This window comes from Enhydra lutris, unplaced genomic scaffold, assembly GCF_002288905.1.
Source record: "Enhydra lutris kenyoni isolate GAN:26980312 unplaced genomic scaffold, ASM228890v2 scaffoldscaffold29, whole genome shotgun sequence".
Taxonomy (NCBI): domain Eukaryota; kingdom Metazoa; phylum Chordata; class Mammalia; order Carnivora; family Mustelidae; genus Enhydra; species Enhydra lutris.
The window spans coordinates 20,082,364-20,100,792 of record NW_019154113.1 but is presented as its reverse complement, the minus strand read 5'-3'; the positions used below and the strand labels follow the sequence as shown (position 1 = coordinate 20,100,792).

General features: G+C 48.0%; 1 protein-coding gene across 1 annotated transcript in view; it reads right to left on the bottom strand.

Annotated features, from left to right (window-relative positions):
- The window catches only part of LOC111152648 (ADAMTS like 3), a 333,594-nt gene that overhangs the window by 65,498 nt on the left and 249,667 nt on the right, over positions 1-18,429 (bottom strand). The window contains 1 exon segment of the mRNA XM_022511191.1: positions 9,573-9,726. Within this exon segment, the coding sequence (XP_022366899.1) occupies positions 9,573-9,726 (154 nt within the window).

The following is an 18,429-nucleotide window of genomic DNA, read 5'->3' as shown; positions in this document are numbered from 1 at the left end:
CAGGCTCTGCTCTGATGCAGGGTTCCATCTCACGACCCTGAGATCATGACCTGAGCTGCAGTCAAGGTCAGACGCTTAATCAAGGAGCCACCAGGGCTCCAATATGTCTAGATGTTAACGAATGGTATGGGGGGATTCAGTACCAACTAAAGCCGCGGCTCTCCAACTGCGCTGGCTGTTAGAAGGTATTACTGAATCACTATTTGTTCATCTCAATGTCCTGGGTCCCATCCCCAGAAATTCTGACTTATGGGGTACGGCCTGGGCATTGGAATTTGGTTAAGTTCTCAGGGTGTCCAAAACGTACAGCCAAGTTTGAGAGCCCTTGCCTCCCCCCGACCAAGCGTACCGCCAGATTAAACCAAAGCAGCAGAGAAAGGTGTTCGTGACCCCATTTATTTTACTGAAAGGCAATGTGACGGGATGTCGCTGGTCAAGAGAGAAGGGAGAATAAGGAATCAGCATCTGCATTCTGGTGCGAACCCGCCCAAAGTCTGTGTGGCATGTGGTGTCTCTGGAAGAAGACCGAAGGAGGATTTCTTTCTGGGCTCGGCCTCAGGGATCATCTTACCCTGAGTAATGAGCTCGTCTCCCAGCCAGTGCACGCCGAACTGTGTCACTGACCCAGCTGCCTCTTCAAGATCGCAGCCGTGTTGGCAAGTTCGGAGCCAAATCTGTGCCCACACACGAGAGGAGGACACAATTCCAGACCGAACCATGTATTCACCTCATTTGTTTTCCTTTCTCATTCCCCACCTACTTCTAATTTTACTCACCTAGTTGCATCCTATAACTAGTTCCAAGTGGCCTATCATTGTGTCAAGGCATGATGCGTGCTCCCGTGTGTCCATGCACACACCTGAGCATCTACACAGACGCGTGCCTCCCTCCCTGGACAGAGCCCTCCCGGTTATGCACAAGGATCTCGGTGAACGCCCCGTCTGGTCATGGGTCCCTTGGCGGCCGACAGTGGAAGGATGGATGTGCACATGGACAGCTTCAAGGTCACGACACAAACTGGGCCAAACTCTGGCTTTTGAATTTGTGCAACTGAGGCACGTGAGGAGATGGGCTACTTCGGGGTCAGCATGCTGCAAAAGATGAGGTCGTCGCTGGAACATTCCTGTACTTACTGGGAGACAGAAGCCCATGTGGGCAATGCAGCACACGGCTCTAGCTGAATGTTTCCAGCGGGGGATGACCTGAGGCCGGTAGAGGTCCACACAGCATCGTGGTGCCCTAGACACGACCAGGGACATGGGTTCTAATTACCTGTTGGTCCGACAGTAGCCAGATGTTCCTCAGTTAAGGCTGAGGCTTAAACCAGACGGGGCCTGACTCCTTCCAAGGCAGCTGGGGAGTCTAAAGGGGAGGGGCAGTGTGGAGCCTTGGCGAGGAAGCTGCCCAAGGGGCTGGGTGAGCCACATGAGCGGGCGTCTGCTCCCTCTGGCCGCATGCCCAGTCGCTGGAAGGTCAGCCCTGGCAGGCTCCCTTCCCAGCCCAGCTTTCACAAGTGCTCGTGCTGGGTAGAGCAGGTGAGTTGGCAGGTGTGCCTGGGGCGTGATCCAGGGTGAGGGCTCTGCCAGGCTGCTGGGTTCCACAGCGTGGGCCGTTCTTCTCTTGGGACGCCTGTGGGTTCCTCTGGAGAAGTGCCCGGAGCATGACATCGCTGGACACAGTTAGGCAAGAACCAGTCTGGTTTGGGGTGACTGCCTCCTCCTGCCCCTGGACGATGCCCCCAGATGGCAACAAGGCTCAGCCTGACCCGGAAGGGCATCATCTACTCAGCAGAGAGTGGCCAGGAACCCACGCCTTCCTCCTGGAGGGGCTGTGGCCTGTGCAGGGTACCGCCCCTCCTCCCACCTCTCCGCTGTGTGGGATGTGAGAAATGCCACATCTTCTGGCTTTTCTAGAATAGGTCTTCTTCTAGAGGTCTTCCTTCTGGTCCTGTGCCAGCCTGCCCTACCCAGCCTGGGAACCCGAGGCTGCCCACAGCAACTGTGTCTCAGCTCCTTGCTTGTCTGCGTCCTGCCCTAATTCCAGTCCTGTCCCTGCCATAACTCAAAGCCTTGATGCCAGGCCAGCTTCCTGCCCCAAGCCATCGGGGTTGGGTATGTACACTTGCTCTGGCCAGCACAGGCCTCTGGCCACGCCCGAGGGGGCTTCGGCTGCGATGCAGCCTCTTAGCCTTCTAGAACCGCCCAACACCATTGGAGGCCCCCAAGTGTGGCCGCGGGGCCGCGCTGCCTCCGGGTCCCTCCTCGAGCACAGAAGAGCCGGCAGGCTCCCTGGAGCCCAGGCAAGGACCTGTGCATGCTGGACTCTTGCCAGACTCCGCTGACGGTAGAGGCATGGGAGCTGAGGGGGGCAGGGGGCGCCTTGGGTCAGACTTGCTAAAGGAGCCAGGACGGCCCAGTGGCCCTGGGAGGCCGCTGCCGCAGCTGCCACACCAGCCTGACGGTGGCTTCTGTTTACCGCCGGTCGGCGCTTTCCAGCCAGACGCCCTCTGGCCTCGCTCGCAGCTCCCCACTCAACGCTCCCTGGGAAAGGCCACCGCGGTCCGTCCGGCCAGTGACACATGCAAAGTCTCCCTTCCACTTTCTTAGTAGCCGTTCTAGGCCACTCGGCCCCCGAATCACTCACTTCTCCGGCAAGTCCCTCCACTCACGTTCCAGCCTCAGCTCATTGATGCTGCTCCGCGCACTCCGGGCCCCCGGTGTCGCTTCGCACTTTGCCCTTCCCATTGGGCGACCCTGCAGGTGTCCTGAGCGCCTCGCAGCCGGCTAGCGTATCTGACCTGCTTGATCTTGTCCTGGCCATCAGTTCTGGTCTATCAGTCTAGTTCAACTAGCCTAGTTTATCTGGTCTAGTTTACCTGGTCTAGTTCATGAAGCCTAATTTATCTGTCTAGTTACCTAGTCTAGTTTAATTGAATTTATCAAGTCTAGTTTACCTAGTCTAGTTTACTGGGTCTAGTTTTTCTAGTTTTTCTGGTCTAGTTTATCTGCCTAGTTTATTTAGTCTGTTTATCTGTCTGGGTTACTTGGCCTAGTTTATTGTTCTAGTTTACCTGGCCTAGTTTACATTGTCTAGTTTACCTGGTCTAATATATCTAGTCTAGTTTATCTGTCTAGATTATCTGGCCTAGTTTATCTGTCTAGAATATCTGGTCTAGTTTATCAGTATAGTTTATCATTCTAGTTTACCTGATCTAGCTTATCTGTGTAGTTTATCTGATCTGGTTTATCAGGTCTAGTTTACCTGGTCCAGTTTATCTGGCCCAGTTTATCTAGTCTAGTTTATCTATCTAGATTTTCTGGTCTAGTTTATTTGGTCTAGTTTATCTAGTATAGTTTATCTTTCTAGTTTGCCTGCTCTAGTTTATGAAGTCTAATTTATCTGTCTTGTTTACCTAGTCTAATTTAATTGAATTTATCAAGTCTAGTTTATCTAGTCTAGTTTATCGGTCTACTTTATTGGGTCTAGTTTATCTAGTTTATCTGGTCTAGTTCCTCAGGTTTAGTTTATCAGATCTAGTTTATCTAGACTAGTTTATCTAGTCTAGTTTATCTGTCTAGTTTATCTGCCTAGTTTATCTAGTCTGTTTATCTGTCTAGGTTACTTGGCCTAGTTTACCTGGACTAGTCTGTCATTCTAGTTTACCTGGTCTAGTTTATCTGGTCCAGTTTATCTAGACCTAGTTTATCTGGCCTAGTCTATCTGTCTAGATTATCTGGTCTAGTTTATCTAGTCTACTTTATCTGTCTAGCCTGGACCTCTCTCTGGGGCTCCAGACCTAATTATCCACTGCTTATCAGAAATCTCTTCCTGGTACTTCAAATTAAAAATATTATACTCTAAACACATTATGTTTGCCCCCCATCCCATCCCAAGTATCCTCCTCTTCCTGTATTCCCTGAGTTAACGGCATCACTTTCTCCCAATTACCCCAAGCCAGAAAGCGGAAAGTCATCATGATTCCTCCTTGTTCAGTGGTCTCTGGCACCTGGCCCTACCTCTCACCAGCTCTCGGATCAGTGAGGTTGTTAGTACCTGTCCCCAACCCTGCATTCAACCATGTCACATCGGTCACCCAAAGCTGGCCATGATGGGTGAACTTACACCACAGAAATCAGCAAAAGAAGCAAATAGTAGCTACCCTCCCTCCTCACCATCCGTAGACCCCAGAGCTGGTTGTTAAACACTGATAAGCACACCCTGTCCCTATACCTTAGCTCCCAGCTTGAGGTACTTAGGTGGGATATTTGAAACATTCTGAGAGTCCACTGCGATGCTCTCTCACCTAGATAATGCCACAGTCCCTAACCCAGACTCCCAGCCTGCAGCCTTGTATTTATCTGATGTGTCCACAGAGCTGTCAGAGTAAATAGACCAAAATAAAATCTGACTGTGTCATCTCCTTTTTGGATAAAACCTAAACTCCTTAACCTGGAGTTAATATCTTCTACAACTAAATTCTCAAGATTTCTCTTTTGTCATAACTTTGAACCTATGTTCTAAGCCTGTGGCATTTCTGGAGGTTTCTCCGGACACAGGACTCCATTGGACACCCTCTACCTTTGTCCACACTGCTCTCCAGATTCTACTGCGTCCTCCTCCACATGAGCCTGGAGAATGGACACTGATCTTCCAGAACTCTGCCCAAGGGAACCTCCCTGTGAAATTTTCCTCACCTCCCCCTCCCCCAGGGGCTTTGACCGCTGCCCTCTGCATCCTGTCACAGCACCCATGGCACACACTATTCTCGTTTCTGTGTGTATATTTCTCTCCCACTGGACTCTGAGAGCTTAAGACAAGAGAATGCATCTTTTCCGTTTTGTGTCCAAACACTAAAACACAGTAGCACAGGGTAAAGGACCGCAGAAAGAATTAATAAGGAAATCGTATCACCTGACACTGCAGACCACGGATGTCCAGGACGAGTGATCATCTCTACCCTGAGGGCACAGCAGAGCGCCGGGTACAGAGTAAGGTCTTACTCTTTATCGAATGAATGAATGACTGAGTGTGCGCCCTTGGTGCTGCAGCACAGATGAGCCAGCCCCGAGGGGTGCTGCCACGGTGGGCTGGTGCCCCCCCGCCCCCCCCCCCCCAGGTTTCCAAGGGCTGCAGCTATGTCAGGCGGGGTGGGCGTCACTGGAACTGAGAAGCTACAGGGAGAGTGGAGGCGGGGCCTGAAGGGCAAGGCGGGTGTAGGGGGTGGGAGAGCTAACAAGGCAGATATGGGGTTGGAACCAAGAGGGAGACCAAGAGCTGCACACCAAGAGCTCACTTCACCAGAGAAGTGAGTGTGTTCGAGATAACCCCTGGCAAGGCATATCTTTTTTTGACATTTCAATCACCTAGTGCCTACCTGGGTGACTCCCTTCCCTCAACCATCTTGATCTCAGTACTTTCTTTTTTTTTTTAAAGATTTTATTTACTTATTTGACAGAGAGAGAGATCACAGGTAGGCAGAGAGGGAGGCAGAGGGAGAGGGGAAGCAGGCTCCCCACTGAGAAGGGAGCCTGATGCAGGACTCGATCCCAGGACCCTGAGATCATGACCTGAGCTGAAGCCAGAGGCTTTAACCCACTGAGCCACCCAGGCGCCCCCCTTTTTTTTTTTTTTTTCAAAAAATAAGAATTCTTCACCAAATCTCAGGAAGCCTAAAAGCATAGAGCTATCATTTAAAAAACCTAAAATCAAACATTACTTTCTGTTACTTTTTTTTCTTCAGATCCCTAATTAGAAACCAAGACAGGGAGGGACACCTGAGCGGCAGAGTCGGATGAGTGTCCTACTCTTGGTTTAGGATCAGGTCTGATCTCAGGGTCATGAGACCAAGCCCTACGTCGGACTCTGTACTCGGCACGGAGTCTGCCTGTGTTCCCCTCCCTCTCCCTCTGCCCCTCCCCCCGCCATGCGCACGCTTGCTCTCTCTCTCTCAAATAAATCTTACAAACAACAACAACAAAAAGAAACCAAGCCAGGCAGACTTCTAACAGCAATATGAGGACAATTCAAGTCCGACATATTTCAAAAGCATTTCTGTGGGTCTAAGTCGTCGTGATAAGCACTTCCGGGGGCCTATGTGGAGAAGAGTCCAGGGCTACTGAGAACCCACCCCATACAAGCTCCCACCCTCAGGGGACACAAGACACAGCACAAGTTGCTCTACGACATTTTATCCTTTCTTAAAGCTATAATAGGAATTAAAAGGATGGCATTAAAAATAACCAACTTTTTTGAGGCTTTTTCACAGGGCTGGCATTGTTTCTAAGCACGTTGTAGGTATTATTTCTCAGGACATTCCTGTGAGGTAGATACAACCACTATTCCCATTTTACAGAGGAGAAAACTGAGGCTGGCAGAGAGTAGGACAAGGGATCGGAACACTGGGATTGTAACTCAAGTGATTAGCTTAGCCGCAATGTCGGATTATCTTCCAGAGATTAATACAACCGAAAAGGTGACTGGGGAAGGCAGGGTTAGCAATGGTCTTTCAGGAATAAGAATGCCAGTCACTAGATATGGCGGCAGAAAGAATTCAAGCAAGGGGTCAATGTCTGCGTGGGGCAAGGCAGGGCATGGAGGGGGGACGCAGGCAGGGGCAGAACTGGACCGAGGGGTGCTCAAGACATCCCACCCTCCCTCCACCCCTGCACGTCAAAATGGTCAGAATGAAGACCAGCAAAACTCACTCCTCTGATGAGGACGGGTCTTACTTCAACCCGAGGCACCCGTCAGAAGACTTATCTAGAAGTGGAGGCTTGAGAGGGACTAACGGTCACAGCACAAGTGGGCTTGGTCTTTCTTGTGTTCAGACCCCCTGCAACGACGCAAGGGCCAGGCCTACAATGAAGACCACACATGTCCAGTCTGGGGCTCACACAGGGCAGGCAGAAGTGGGGTGAAGAGGCGGGGAGAGTCAGAGGACATTATGCCATACAGGCCTTGACAGTCCCAGTGGAAGAAAAGTCATGAGCAGCCACAGAGAAAGGGAATCGGAGCTCCTGCGGGGTAGAGAGCTACGACGGTGAATTTTTAGGGGATTCTTAGGAACTAGGGAAAAACACGTGATGCGCAGGTAAATCAGAGAGCATGAACATGAAGGATGGTGACATGATCTCCTTTAGTGAATCCCAGTAGCTCAGGCCAGGGAACCAAAAGCCAAACAACCTGAACCTTTATCACCTGAAAAGTGACCCCAGGGTTGAAGAGAGCAGGTGGTCAAGGCAGGGGTGGAAGGAAAGGTAAGAGTGTCTACAGCAAGGCTCTCACCGCACAAGCAGGAGCGGCATGGGGGTGCGGGAGGGACAGCAGGAAGCCACTTCTGAGGGCCACGTCTGAGCAAGTGTGATCACGCCAGGGTGATGGGGCAGGGGTCAGGGAGGTCAATGATGGAAGGAGATAGGGATCAAGGTGTTAGAAAGGTCATGGACATGGATGTTGGTTTCTGGCAAGGAAGAATGGGCCTGGTGGTAGTGTGTTGGGAAAAGGGAGTTGGTGGCTGTAGGTCCCCATGTGATGCCCGAAGGTGTGCGAGGGCCAGTGTTAGCGCTGAGTGCATGACGGCAGTGGGGCACTGGTGCGAGACAGCAGGGGTCGGGAGGACGGGTGAACGCCGAGTGCATCGCTTGGCTCTGGGAGATGGTGGTGGGGAGAAGAGGATGCCACAACACAGTGCAAAGGGAGAAGCCGCATTTCAGCAAGCCAGGGCCACTGAGCAAAGGTGAGGCGTGAGCCAGGCTACAGCGGGAACGGAGGCCCAGCTCGGGGCGATCTGGCAGGGCTGGGAGCAGGCGTTCCCCTCTCTTCTCTGTTTCCATGACCCACATGTTTGGCAAGCTAGGGAATGGGGTGGGGAAAGAAGAAATATTACTGGATTTTTTTCTTGTTCCTTGGGCCTCCCTAAAGCTTATAATTCCGTTCTCTGCTGCATGCGGTAATGGTTTATCATTTAATCTGCACCATGCTGCATACCTAACAACCACGATATACTTCCACACGCCGTTCTGTGGTTATCTTAGAGGAAGTTCCCGCACCCTTTAATCTCGCTCCCCTGGAAGGCAGTTTACAGCCTAACTGCATTGCTACACAGCCATGCACAATCAATCAAAGTCAGACAGATAAGCGTTTTGAAGCATGACATGGCCCCATGTGCCACAGGCTTTCTTGAGTTCCAAGACACAAGGAAACTTGGAATCTCAAAATTTTGGAATCTCAAGATTTTGGAGAAGTGTTCTCGAAGAATTCCCAAGGAGAAAAGTTGACGTTGTCCATAATCAGCATAAAGAGGGGGCTGAAGCGTGGACTCAAGAATCAGACGGACCCATGGTCACAGGCCACGGCGTGCAACTGGCACTGCGGATCTTTGGTCAAGTCTCGTACATTCTCTAGTCTTGGGGTTCTTGTCTCTAAATGGGGGTAATGTCTGTCTCACGAATTGCTGGGGACTAAAGGACTTAATGCAGGCAAGGAAACCACACAAGGAATGCTACTACCTTTTTTCCAACTTATAACTGTTTGTTTGTTTTACTTTGTTTTATGAGTTTCTCCAGGAAAGTTGTTGGTATTTTTGGATTTTATATCTCAGGTTTTTTTTCTTAAGCAGCATTAACATAATAAATTTCTGATTTTCGTTTTCTTACCATAAGCTCAGGAGGGTACCTGAAGTACTTAATAGGTGAATTCACTTTACAGTGAATAAAGACCGTGAACAAGAAAGCCGGGGGCCAAGAAGCTGTGCAGTCCTCGTATGCCTTTCCTCGGCTCCAAACCCCACCTGCCCCCACTACTCTACTGCCTTATTCTCTCTCTCTTTTTTTAAGATTTTATTTATTCATTTGAGAGACAGAGAGAGAGAGCATGAGCAGGATAGAGGGAGAGGGAAAAGCAAACTCCCCGCAGAGCAGGGAACCCAATGCAGGGTTTGACCCCAGGACCCCAGGGTCATGACCTGAGCTAAAGGCAGATGCTTAACCAACTAAGCCACCCAGGTGGCCCTCTGCTGCCTTATTTTCATGCATTGTCGCCCACCTTCCTACATGAAACACACATACATATGTGCAAACATACATTCTGTTAATGTACACTGAAAATACAGAGGAGTCCGACACGCATACTAGCTTTTAGATACAATGAAGTCATACTCTTAACGCTCTATACTAAGCTTGTTATTTAGAATTAATTGAAAAAGTGCCCGAACTACCATTAAAAAGAACAACAACTTATGTTTTCATCCTTGCTGGTTTTAGATTTTACACAAGAACAGATACCTGAATATTTTAAAACACTCACTCTTCTACTCTTACTGTAGATCCAAATGCATCACGGGCGAAGTAAACCGGAAAGCAGTCCAGCTTAACTTCTACAAGAAACACTCCCGAATCGTTAGTGGAAGAAATCACAGCCATGGGAAGGGTAGAAGGACGTACAAACACAAGCGAAGGGGCCAAACAGATGCATTTGCGCAGGTTAGGAACGTGCTGCTTCACGGGAGGTAAAGCCATCGGGACGAGAGGAACAGAACGAGTGTTTCCGCTGGAGAACGGCCTGGACATACTTACTAGTGCACGTAGGCATCTGGCAAGGTCTTACGAGAGGGGGCCCTGGAAGGTCTCGGCACATCGTCTCACCGAGGGGAACCCGCCGGCCTTTGGCTGTCAGCCTCTGACACACTTGCTTTCTCTGCTGGGCTCCAACACCACAGCTGACGGAACACTGCAACGAGAATCGTGCACCCGTCACACGGGGCTTCCACAGACCACGCAGCCAACAGCCAAGTCCCTGATGGCGCAGAGAGGGGTCGCACGTGTGGCTGTGCCCTTTCGGAAGCCGTTTCCTAGGCTTGAACCCCTCTTATTTCTTATTAATAACTTATGTCTTTATTTCGAGTATACAGGACACACGATGTGACATTAGCTTCAGGTGTACGACACTGTGATTGGCCAGGTCTATACAGTACCCAGTGCTCAGCACGGTCACTGTCACCACCTCTCACCAACCAGCATCATTACAGTATTACTGATTGTATCCCCACCCTGTACTTTTCATCCCTGTGACTTGTCTTTTTTTTTTTTTAACTTATCTTTTATAATACAGGGAGTTTCCTTCCTCCCTCCCTGCCTCTCTCCCTTCCTTCCCCCTTTCTGAGACAGTAATTAATTTCCAGTAATTTACTGTCATGGGATTTTTTTGGCAGTGTAACTGATTATCTGATTTTTTAGTTGTGTATTTATATAGTAAAATGATTGCATTTAAAAAAGATACACACTCACGGCCAAGACTTCAAGAAACAGAAAAGTATTAAAGCAAAGTTTTAAAAACCACTCGAACTACGTAAAATAACACTAATATCTGATCTTCAATGTGTGCATAATGTTGGTATTTGATAATCATTTTGTGTACATGCAGTTTTAATTTAAAAACGTAATGCAGTTTTATTAGGTATATCAGAAAAAAGGGAACTGAAGTAGAATTAAAGGAGTTGTTGAATAGCTGAGGTTTTTTTTTTCCGCCCTAACAATTAATTCCCTAAAGAACCCTATAATGTTAATGAAGAAACCAAGAGCAGATTTAGATGGTTGTTTTTAATGACCTGTTTTGACTTAGGGGAGTACCTACTGGCCCCCTGCTAAGAGGGACACAGACATAAGACCATTCAGTCCCCCACCGCTCGCCCAACCCTCCAGTTAGCCTCCGTGATACCATTTAGATGAGGTCAGGGTTTCTGATGTTTCTGATGTTCTGAGGTGCTATTCTGATTACTGTTAACCCTGTGCACAAATGCATCCATTACTCTTTCTCCACCGTTTTCATCGGCGTCTCTGCATTTATGCTGAGTCATCTTGGTCCTGCAGGATTGTGGCGTGGGCTTATGGACACATATTTCCTTTTCTTTCTTTCTTTCTTTTTTTTTTTTTAAGATTTAATGTATTTGTTTGACAGAGAAGAGAGATGGGGGGGGAACACAACCAGGGGGAGCAGGAGGGGGAGAAGCAGGCTTCCCCTGAGCAGGAAGCCTGATGTGGGACTCTATCCCAGAACCCTGAGATCATGACCGGAGCCGAAGGCAGACGCTTAACAACAGAGCCACCCAGGCATCCCGATGGACACATATTTTCTGACTGCCTCCCCATTGTCTTTTTTTTTTAATTTATTTTTTATTTTTAGTTTTCTATTTAAATTCAGTCTAATTAACATATAATGCATTGTTATTTTCAGAGGCAGAGTTCAGTAATTCATCAGTTGCGTATAACACCTAGCGCTCATTCCATCGCATGCCCCCTCAAAGCCCATCACCCAGTTACCCAATCCTTCCACCCATCCACCCCCCACCTCAGTTTGTTTCCTATGATTAAGAGTCTCCCTCTCTGATTCTATTTTTTCCTCCCTTCCCCTATGATCCTGTTTTGTTTCTTAAATTCCATATAAGTGAGATCATATAGTTGTCTTTCTCTGATTGACTTATTTCGCTTAGCACAATACCCTCTAGTTCCATCCATGCCTACGTAAATGGTAAGTATTCATCCTTTCTGATGGCTGAGCAATATTCCATTGTATATATACACCATTTCTCCTTTATCCATTCATCTGTCCATGGACATGTGGGCTCTTTCCATAGCGTGGCTCTTGTGGACATTGCTGCTATGAACCTGGAGTGCAGGTGTCCCTTCAGATCACAATGTTTGTATCCTTTGGGTCAATACTCAGTAGCGCAATTGCTGGGTTGTAGGGTAGCTCTATTTTTAATTTTTTGAGGTGCCACCACATGGTTTTCCACAGTGGCTGCACCAGCTTGCATTCCCACCAGCAGTGTAAGAATGTTCCCTTTTCTCCTCATCCTCGCCAGCCCCTGTTGTTTCTTGTGTTGTTGATTTTAGCCATTCTGACTGGTGTGAGCTGAGATCTCTTTGTGGTTTTGAGTCGTATTTCCCTGATGACTTTCTGCATGAAGAACACCAAGAAGGGCAGATACTTGGGTCAGACTTTCCTTCCCTTTGAACCATGCAGCCCCTGTTCCACTGTCTTCGTGACCTGAATGCTACTGTGAGGGTATGCACGGCCAGACAGGGAGTGTCTGTTGTGTATCTGTTGCCCTTTCTGCTCAGAGGCCAGTAGGCTCTTTCTTTATGCATGAAGCTCTGCACCGTAGGCAGGCTACGTCACCCTGGGTCATAGTTTCTTGGCACATGGTATGCCATTATGACATACAGACCAAAGCTTCTATCAAAGAAAGTTTTTGTTATTATTTGTCATTAATAAATTCCCCTTTACTATCTCTGAATATTTTTCTCTTATTTTCTGTGCCATTTGTTCTGTTCTTTTCACAAACACCAATGCGCTCGGGTTGATCTCGTCTTCCACACCCACTGCGGTAGGTGTGGCATTCCAGCCTCTACACATCTCTTGTCTTCTGTCATTTTCTTTAATTTTGTTGTTGTTTGTAATTGGTGGTGTGGTTTTTTTTTTTTTTTTTTTTTCCCCCTACTGTTCCAGCTCTCTTCTCCTTTTGTTGACTTACAATCTCTTTTTGAGCTCAAGCCTCATTTTAGAGCAACTTTCCCGCCAGACACCGGGTCCATACTTTCCTCGGGAACACAGAGCTGATTTGTTGGAACTGTTCCCTTGGTAACAGCTCTGTGGTATGACCGCCATTCCTGTGACTCTTGCGTGCTATTCCTTTCCCTGCAACCCGACTTCCTCCTTCTCCTTCTCGGAGCCTCCGCCCGCCTGGTGTGCTGCATAGGTTTTCCACTGGAGCTCGAAGTACAGCTGTGTGCAAAGAACGTGGGCAGGGGATGAGCCAGGGACGCTTACATTAACTGTGTGCAACACCCTGGTTGGTAACACACTTTCATTTCTGTTGTCCGCACGTCCGTTCAGCTCTTGGCATTCTCGTGGCCGCTGTGACTCAGAGAAGAGCCTGTTCCGCAACTGGCTCACTGCGGACTAACGCAGCAACTGCTGACTCTCCTTCCCCCCACGTCAGCTCTGGCAGCCTTCCTTGGCTAGGAGGCCCGCGAATGCCATGTCTCCTTCGGTGTCCCCTGCCCCACGGCTCCGCAGGGGCCTTCTCTGGGCAGCTCGTGGTCTAGCCTTGGTCTGCTCTCTGTAATCAGAGGGCCCTTAATGGGCCTTGGAGGACTGTCACACGTCGTCCTAGGGAGAGCTACCCAGCACTCGGCCCCCGAGGGATACTTGCCAGCTCCCAGCCTTCCTTCTCATTTTGGCCCAGATCTGGAGGTCTTTGGCAGGTGTATTCCATGATTTATAGCTTGGGATTTTGGCCATTTCATTGTTCACTGAAGACAGAGTGTTCCCTCTCTTCCATGCTCCTTGTGGGTTTTTTGTTGGGTTTCAAAGGAGGGGAATGGAATTAAAAAAAAAAATCCTTTATTGTCATCTTTAACAGAAAGCCCTAAACTATTCATATTTCTCAGTACAGAGAAAAGCTTTTTGTAAGCTTTTGAACAAGTAGCTTAAAATTACCATTTACCAAGTTACAATTTGTTTATTTAACCAAATCAAATCTTCATCTAGGGGTTTCCCATGTAATAAAAATTAACATCAACTTCCTTTTTCTTTTTAAAGATGTATTAATTTATGTATTATAAGGAGAGCACAAGGGGAGGCCCAGAGGGACAGAGAGAATCTCAGATTCCCCACTGAGCACAGAGCCCAACATGGGGCTCTATCCTGGTGTCTGGAGATCATGACCTGAGCTGTAATCAAGAGTTAGCCGCCCAACTGAGTGAGCCACCCAGGCACCTCAAACACTAATACCAACTTTTAAATTTTGCTTTATGTAACAATGACTTACATAATTGCCAGTCTCCACTCATAGGCCATTTCTAATGAAAATATATGATTTGTTTTCTCCCCATGATGAATGGGAGCATCATCTGTAACCCCTTCTCTGGGTGGAGGGCTTACCTGACCTTGTGTCACCTATGTTCAAAGTCAGGGTGCCACTAGACAATGTTCCCATCTCGGAAAGAAAGGAAGTGACCAAATCAGTGCCATTAATTACAATTCACAAAGCAGCAACCTTATCCAAAGCTTCTACTACTTATTCTACGGAAATCTGGTAGATTCCGTTGGAAGAGCTCAGGGGAACAAGATACCCCGAGTTTTTGCAACTTTGCAAGTTTGTCTGTGATACACTTGAAGGTCACCTTGGCACCTCTAACATCCCTGGCTCACATTTTCCTTCTTGTAGTACATTAATCTGTTGTTCTGTTGCTATCTAGTATGAAGTGGTCTTGTCGAGAAGTCTGATGCTAATGCAATTTTCTTGCCCTAGTAAGTGACTGGGTCTTTTTGCCTGGATACACAAACATGTTTTCCCTTATCTTTAAAATACGGTACTTTAGCAGAAGCTGTCTTGATATTGACCGTGGGGGGGGGGGTCCATTTTCCTGGGGCTGTGGTGTGCCCTTTCGATATTGTGATTTGTGTTATATGGTGATTTTATTTATAGTTCCGCGCTATTGTTTGGTTTTCTTTCCTTGGGACTCTAATAATACACTTTGGATTTTTTTTTTCTCATTCATATCTGTTATTTTTACTTGCATTCTTTCTATTTTTCTTTGCTTATTTTCAATTCCTTCTTGTCTTTCATTTCTCTTATTACACTTCTTTCTAGTTTATTCTCCCCTTGTGAAGTTCTCCCGTGAGTTGTCTGGTTGTCTCCTGAACCACATCAGCTCCTTCTCCTCACATCCCTGTTATCTATTCAACTCATTTTGGGGCTTTTCTGTTTCTGATTTGTTCCTATGTATTTCTTAATTTCTTTCAGCTCCTTTCAGAAGAGCAAGTTACATTTTCATCTGCCAAATTTTCATGACACTGCTATGTTACTGATACTTTCATCTCACACTATCTTTGCAAGGGGCCTGTTGATGCTCCTATTTAAATAATTTTTTTCCCTGAACTTTTAGGAGAGAGTAAGGAGGTGGCAGTGTTTCAAGATCACTGCATTCACTGTTCCTTCTTCTGGTGTTGAGGAGAAGTAGTCAACAGTTTGGCCATGATTCCAAGATGTGTATCTTCTGGAGCAAGGGTCCGAGCATCCCTTCCCTTCCCCCTCTGTGTCCTCTCAGCTTGGGTTACGGTTGTGGTGGGTTTGCCAGATGTTTCTTCAACCCTTAGGGCGATGCATTCCCCTCGTGCCTTCCGGGCTTCTTAAGGCCCCAGTGGGTCTGCATGATCTTCCTCGTACTCAACCACAGCCTGGGACCCGGCATCCTCTCTCGGGGTCACTGATGGGTCTCATACCCCGAGGTGGCAATGTAGCATTGACTTCTGTGTTTCCTGGCTCTTGGCCTGCTCTCCAACCTTCTTTCCGTTGGCCCGGCTGCAAAACTTACAGCTTCTGCCCGGTTTCCCCTATGAGGCATGGCTTGGCCTCACCCGCACCTATCACTCATGTTAAAGTGGCTATCTGTGTTTTTCTTTTCCTGTGGTGACCCCGATTGTTCCGGGTTGTATGTGTGTGTGTGTGTGTGTGTGTGTGTGTGTGTGTGTGTTCGATTGAACTACAGTTGACATACAATACTACATGCACTTCAGTGTACAACAGAGTAATCAGACAACTACATGCGTCACCAAATGCTCACGGAGACACGTGGAGTCACCTGCCACCACACAAAGTCATTACGACGTCCTTGACCCTATTCCCTGTGCTGTGCCTTTCATCCCTGGGACTCATTTCCTTTATAACTGGAAGTTCGTCGCTCTTCATCCCCATCACGGTGAAGGATCTGGGGATATTCCCCAAGCACCCTGCTGTCCTGATTTTGCTTCACTGGAAGCCTCCTACTTTCAAAGGACTTTCCAGTGACAACAGACACTCCTCTATCCCAGTATTCTCTTTCCCGTGGCTTCAGCTACTGCTTAAATGCCGACGCTTCCCAAAATTAACTTCAGTGGATGTCTCCTGAGCTCCAGTTCCTCACAGATGCCTTCATAGGCTTCAAACCACACACACTTCAAAACAGACTCATTTTTTCTCCCTTTCAAGTCACCCCGCCATGTGCTTTTCCTTCCCTTTGAAAATGATGCCAGCTCTATGCACTGACCAATGCCTCTTTTTTGCTTCTTTCTTATGAGTTCAGCCACCAAATGTGCCCACCACGTCTGCTAATCCTTTCCCACCACTATCTACTATTCTCTACCCAACTGCTTCCTAATTCTTGGTTTTATTCCAACGTCCTCTAAAAAGCCCTTGCAGGCTCTGGTTCCTTCCCCCACCTCCCCCAGCAGTGTGCTGTTCACACCACAGCCAGAACTGTGTGCCGTTCACACCACAGCCAGAACTGTGTGCCTAAAAATGCTATATTTCACCTCCCTATTCAGAAACCTTCCTTGGTGTCCTCAACCACTACAGGGACAAGTAAAAACACCCAAGGGCCTTCCCTGTCTGTCTGAAATCTCACCTCTCCATCTCATCTTCCCCTTCTCTACTGCATCCTCATCTCCAGACTGACAAGCTCGCCACCGGAGCCTCCGTGTGCGCTCTTGTCACTGCCTAGACACCCTTGGTCTCATTTCCACCCAGCCCACTCTCAACATCGAAGACCAACTCTATGGCTTCATCTTCTGCAGTATTTCCCTGGGACCCACGCAGACACAGAGGTCTCCCCTCGACTTCCATGCAGTGCTGGAGACGGGAGCCCTTTATTGGGCTTGTTACATAATTATCTGTGTCTGCCTCCTTAAACTGTGAGCTCACTTTAGATCAAATTCTTGGCTGACTCAGGTCCCAAGGGCCTGGGGTTCGTCTACACAGCAGTGTGCGGGCAGTGTGTGCTGGTGAATTGACTGAGCACATGGGGTAGTGGCAGCATGCCTGTTCGGTTGAGAAGAAGGTTTTAGATGTGTCTTTATTTCAGCACCAAGTATTTACTGAGTATTTACTGAGCACCAAGAGGGACAAGTATTTACTGAGTATTTACTGAGCACCAAGTGGGACACACAGACACAGAGATGGTCCTTTCCCTTTGGCAGCTATGATCTAGGCAAGAAAGTAAGGCATATCCGTGTGTGTGTGTGTGTGTGTCTGTATTATTTAAAATAAGTAGAAACAGAGAAGCGTGTGGACTTGGATACACTGGTTATATTTCAGGTGGGTCAAAATGTAAGAGTAAACTGTCATCTGGGGTCTAAAAAGACATTATTATTCAAGTAGAAGAGTGGTTATCTACAAGATTATTAATATTAAGAAACCCAAAATTAATACTACAAAATAAAAAAAATAAAAGGAAGATGTTAGGATAAACCTGCAGAGCCAATTATGCTTTTCTTCACGGAAGGAGCCCCTGATGCACTTGGATCCATCAACCTGGATCGAAACGGCACTAAGCTCCGCAGGGTAAGACGGACAGACTGGAGTCTCAGCGAGGGCTCAGAGGGGCCATACCTTTCCTCACTCTACCGACCGCCAATTATGGAGATGAAGATAAAACATACCTTGGAGGAGCCCAACCAAGGTTCTTAGACTTTGTGAAGAGGAGTCCAGACACTGGAACTTCTTGAGATCATCTCCATCGTAAGTGACCATCGGTGAGCTGGAACTGTCTTACCAATAAGAGCACGCGCGCGCACGTGTGTGTGTGTGCGTGTGTGTGCGCGTGTGTGTGTCCCAAGCTCTTGGGGAGGCAGCACTAACTGTAACATTTGCCTATGTCTGTGCTGTCAATGTTTCCATCACAGCTGATTTCAAGCTATCAACCTGATGTCCCTGAGCACGAGGTGGGAGACTACAGTCGGTTCTTACAAGCCAGTACAGATGGGCTCCAGCCCACTCTCATTCTCGTGAGTCATAATCAGTAAGCCTACTGGAAATCAGAATGCCATAGTTATAAAGCCACGTGTCCGGGACATACCTTGAGCTGTTCTTTGTAAAAGTTTCTCATGAAAGAGATCTTCTCCTTTTTACTTAGCATGTGGATAAATTTCAAGAACCGAAGAGTTAGCAGGTGTCAGAAACTGAACACAGGAGCTGAAGCAGTCAGAGACGACCACAAGCGTTGGAGAGATGGTGGCGTATGGACAGAGACAGGGAGTGAAGTGGGGAGCCAGCTGGGAACGAAGAGGTTGTCTCTTGGCTTTCCCAGCTAGGAGACACCCGCTGTTTGGAGAGCTGGGGCACTGCACTGAACAGAGGGTTAGAGACTGCTGGTGGAGACAGAGAATTACCTAGAGAATTCAGAGAAGAGGTCAGGACACAGAATCAGCTGTGGAGGAGAACAATGCAGTCTACGCATCGAATAACTATCTGGTCAAACACTGAGCTTTTTGGAGATCTGCAGGAAGACAAACCAGTCGACAAGATGTAGTTAAGTAAACGGGAAAAATAAAAAACACCAAGAAACATCATGAAGGAGGGTGATGAAGGTAGACAAAATGGTCAAAACCTCC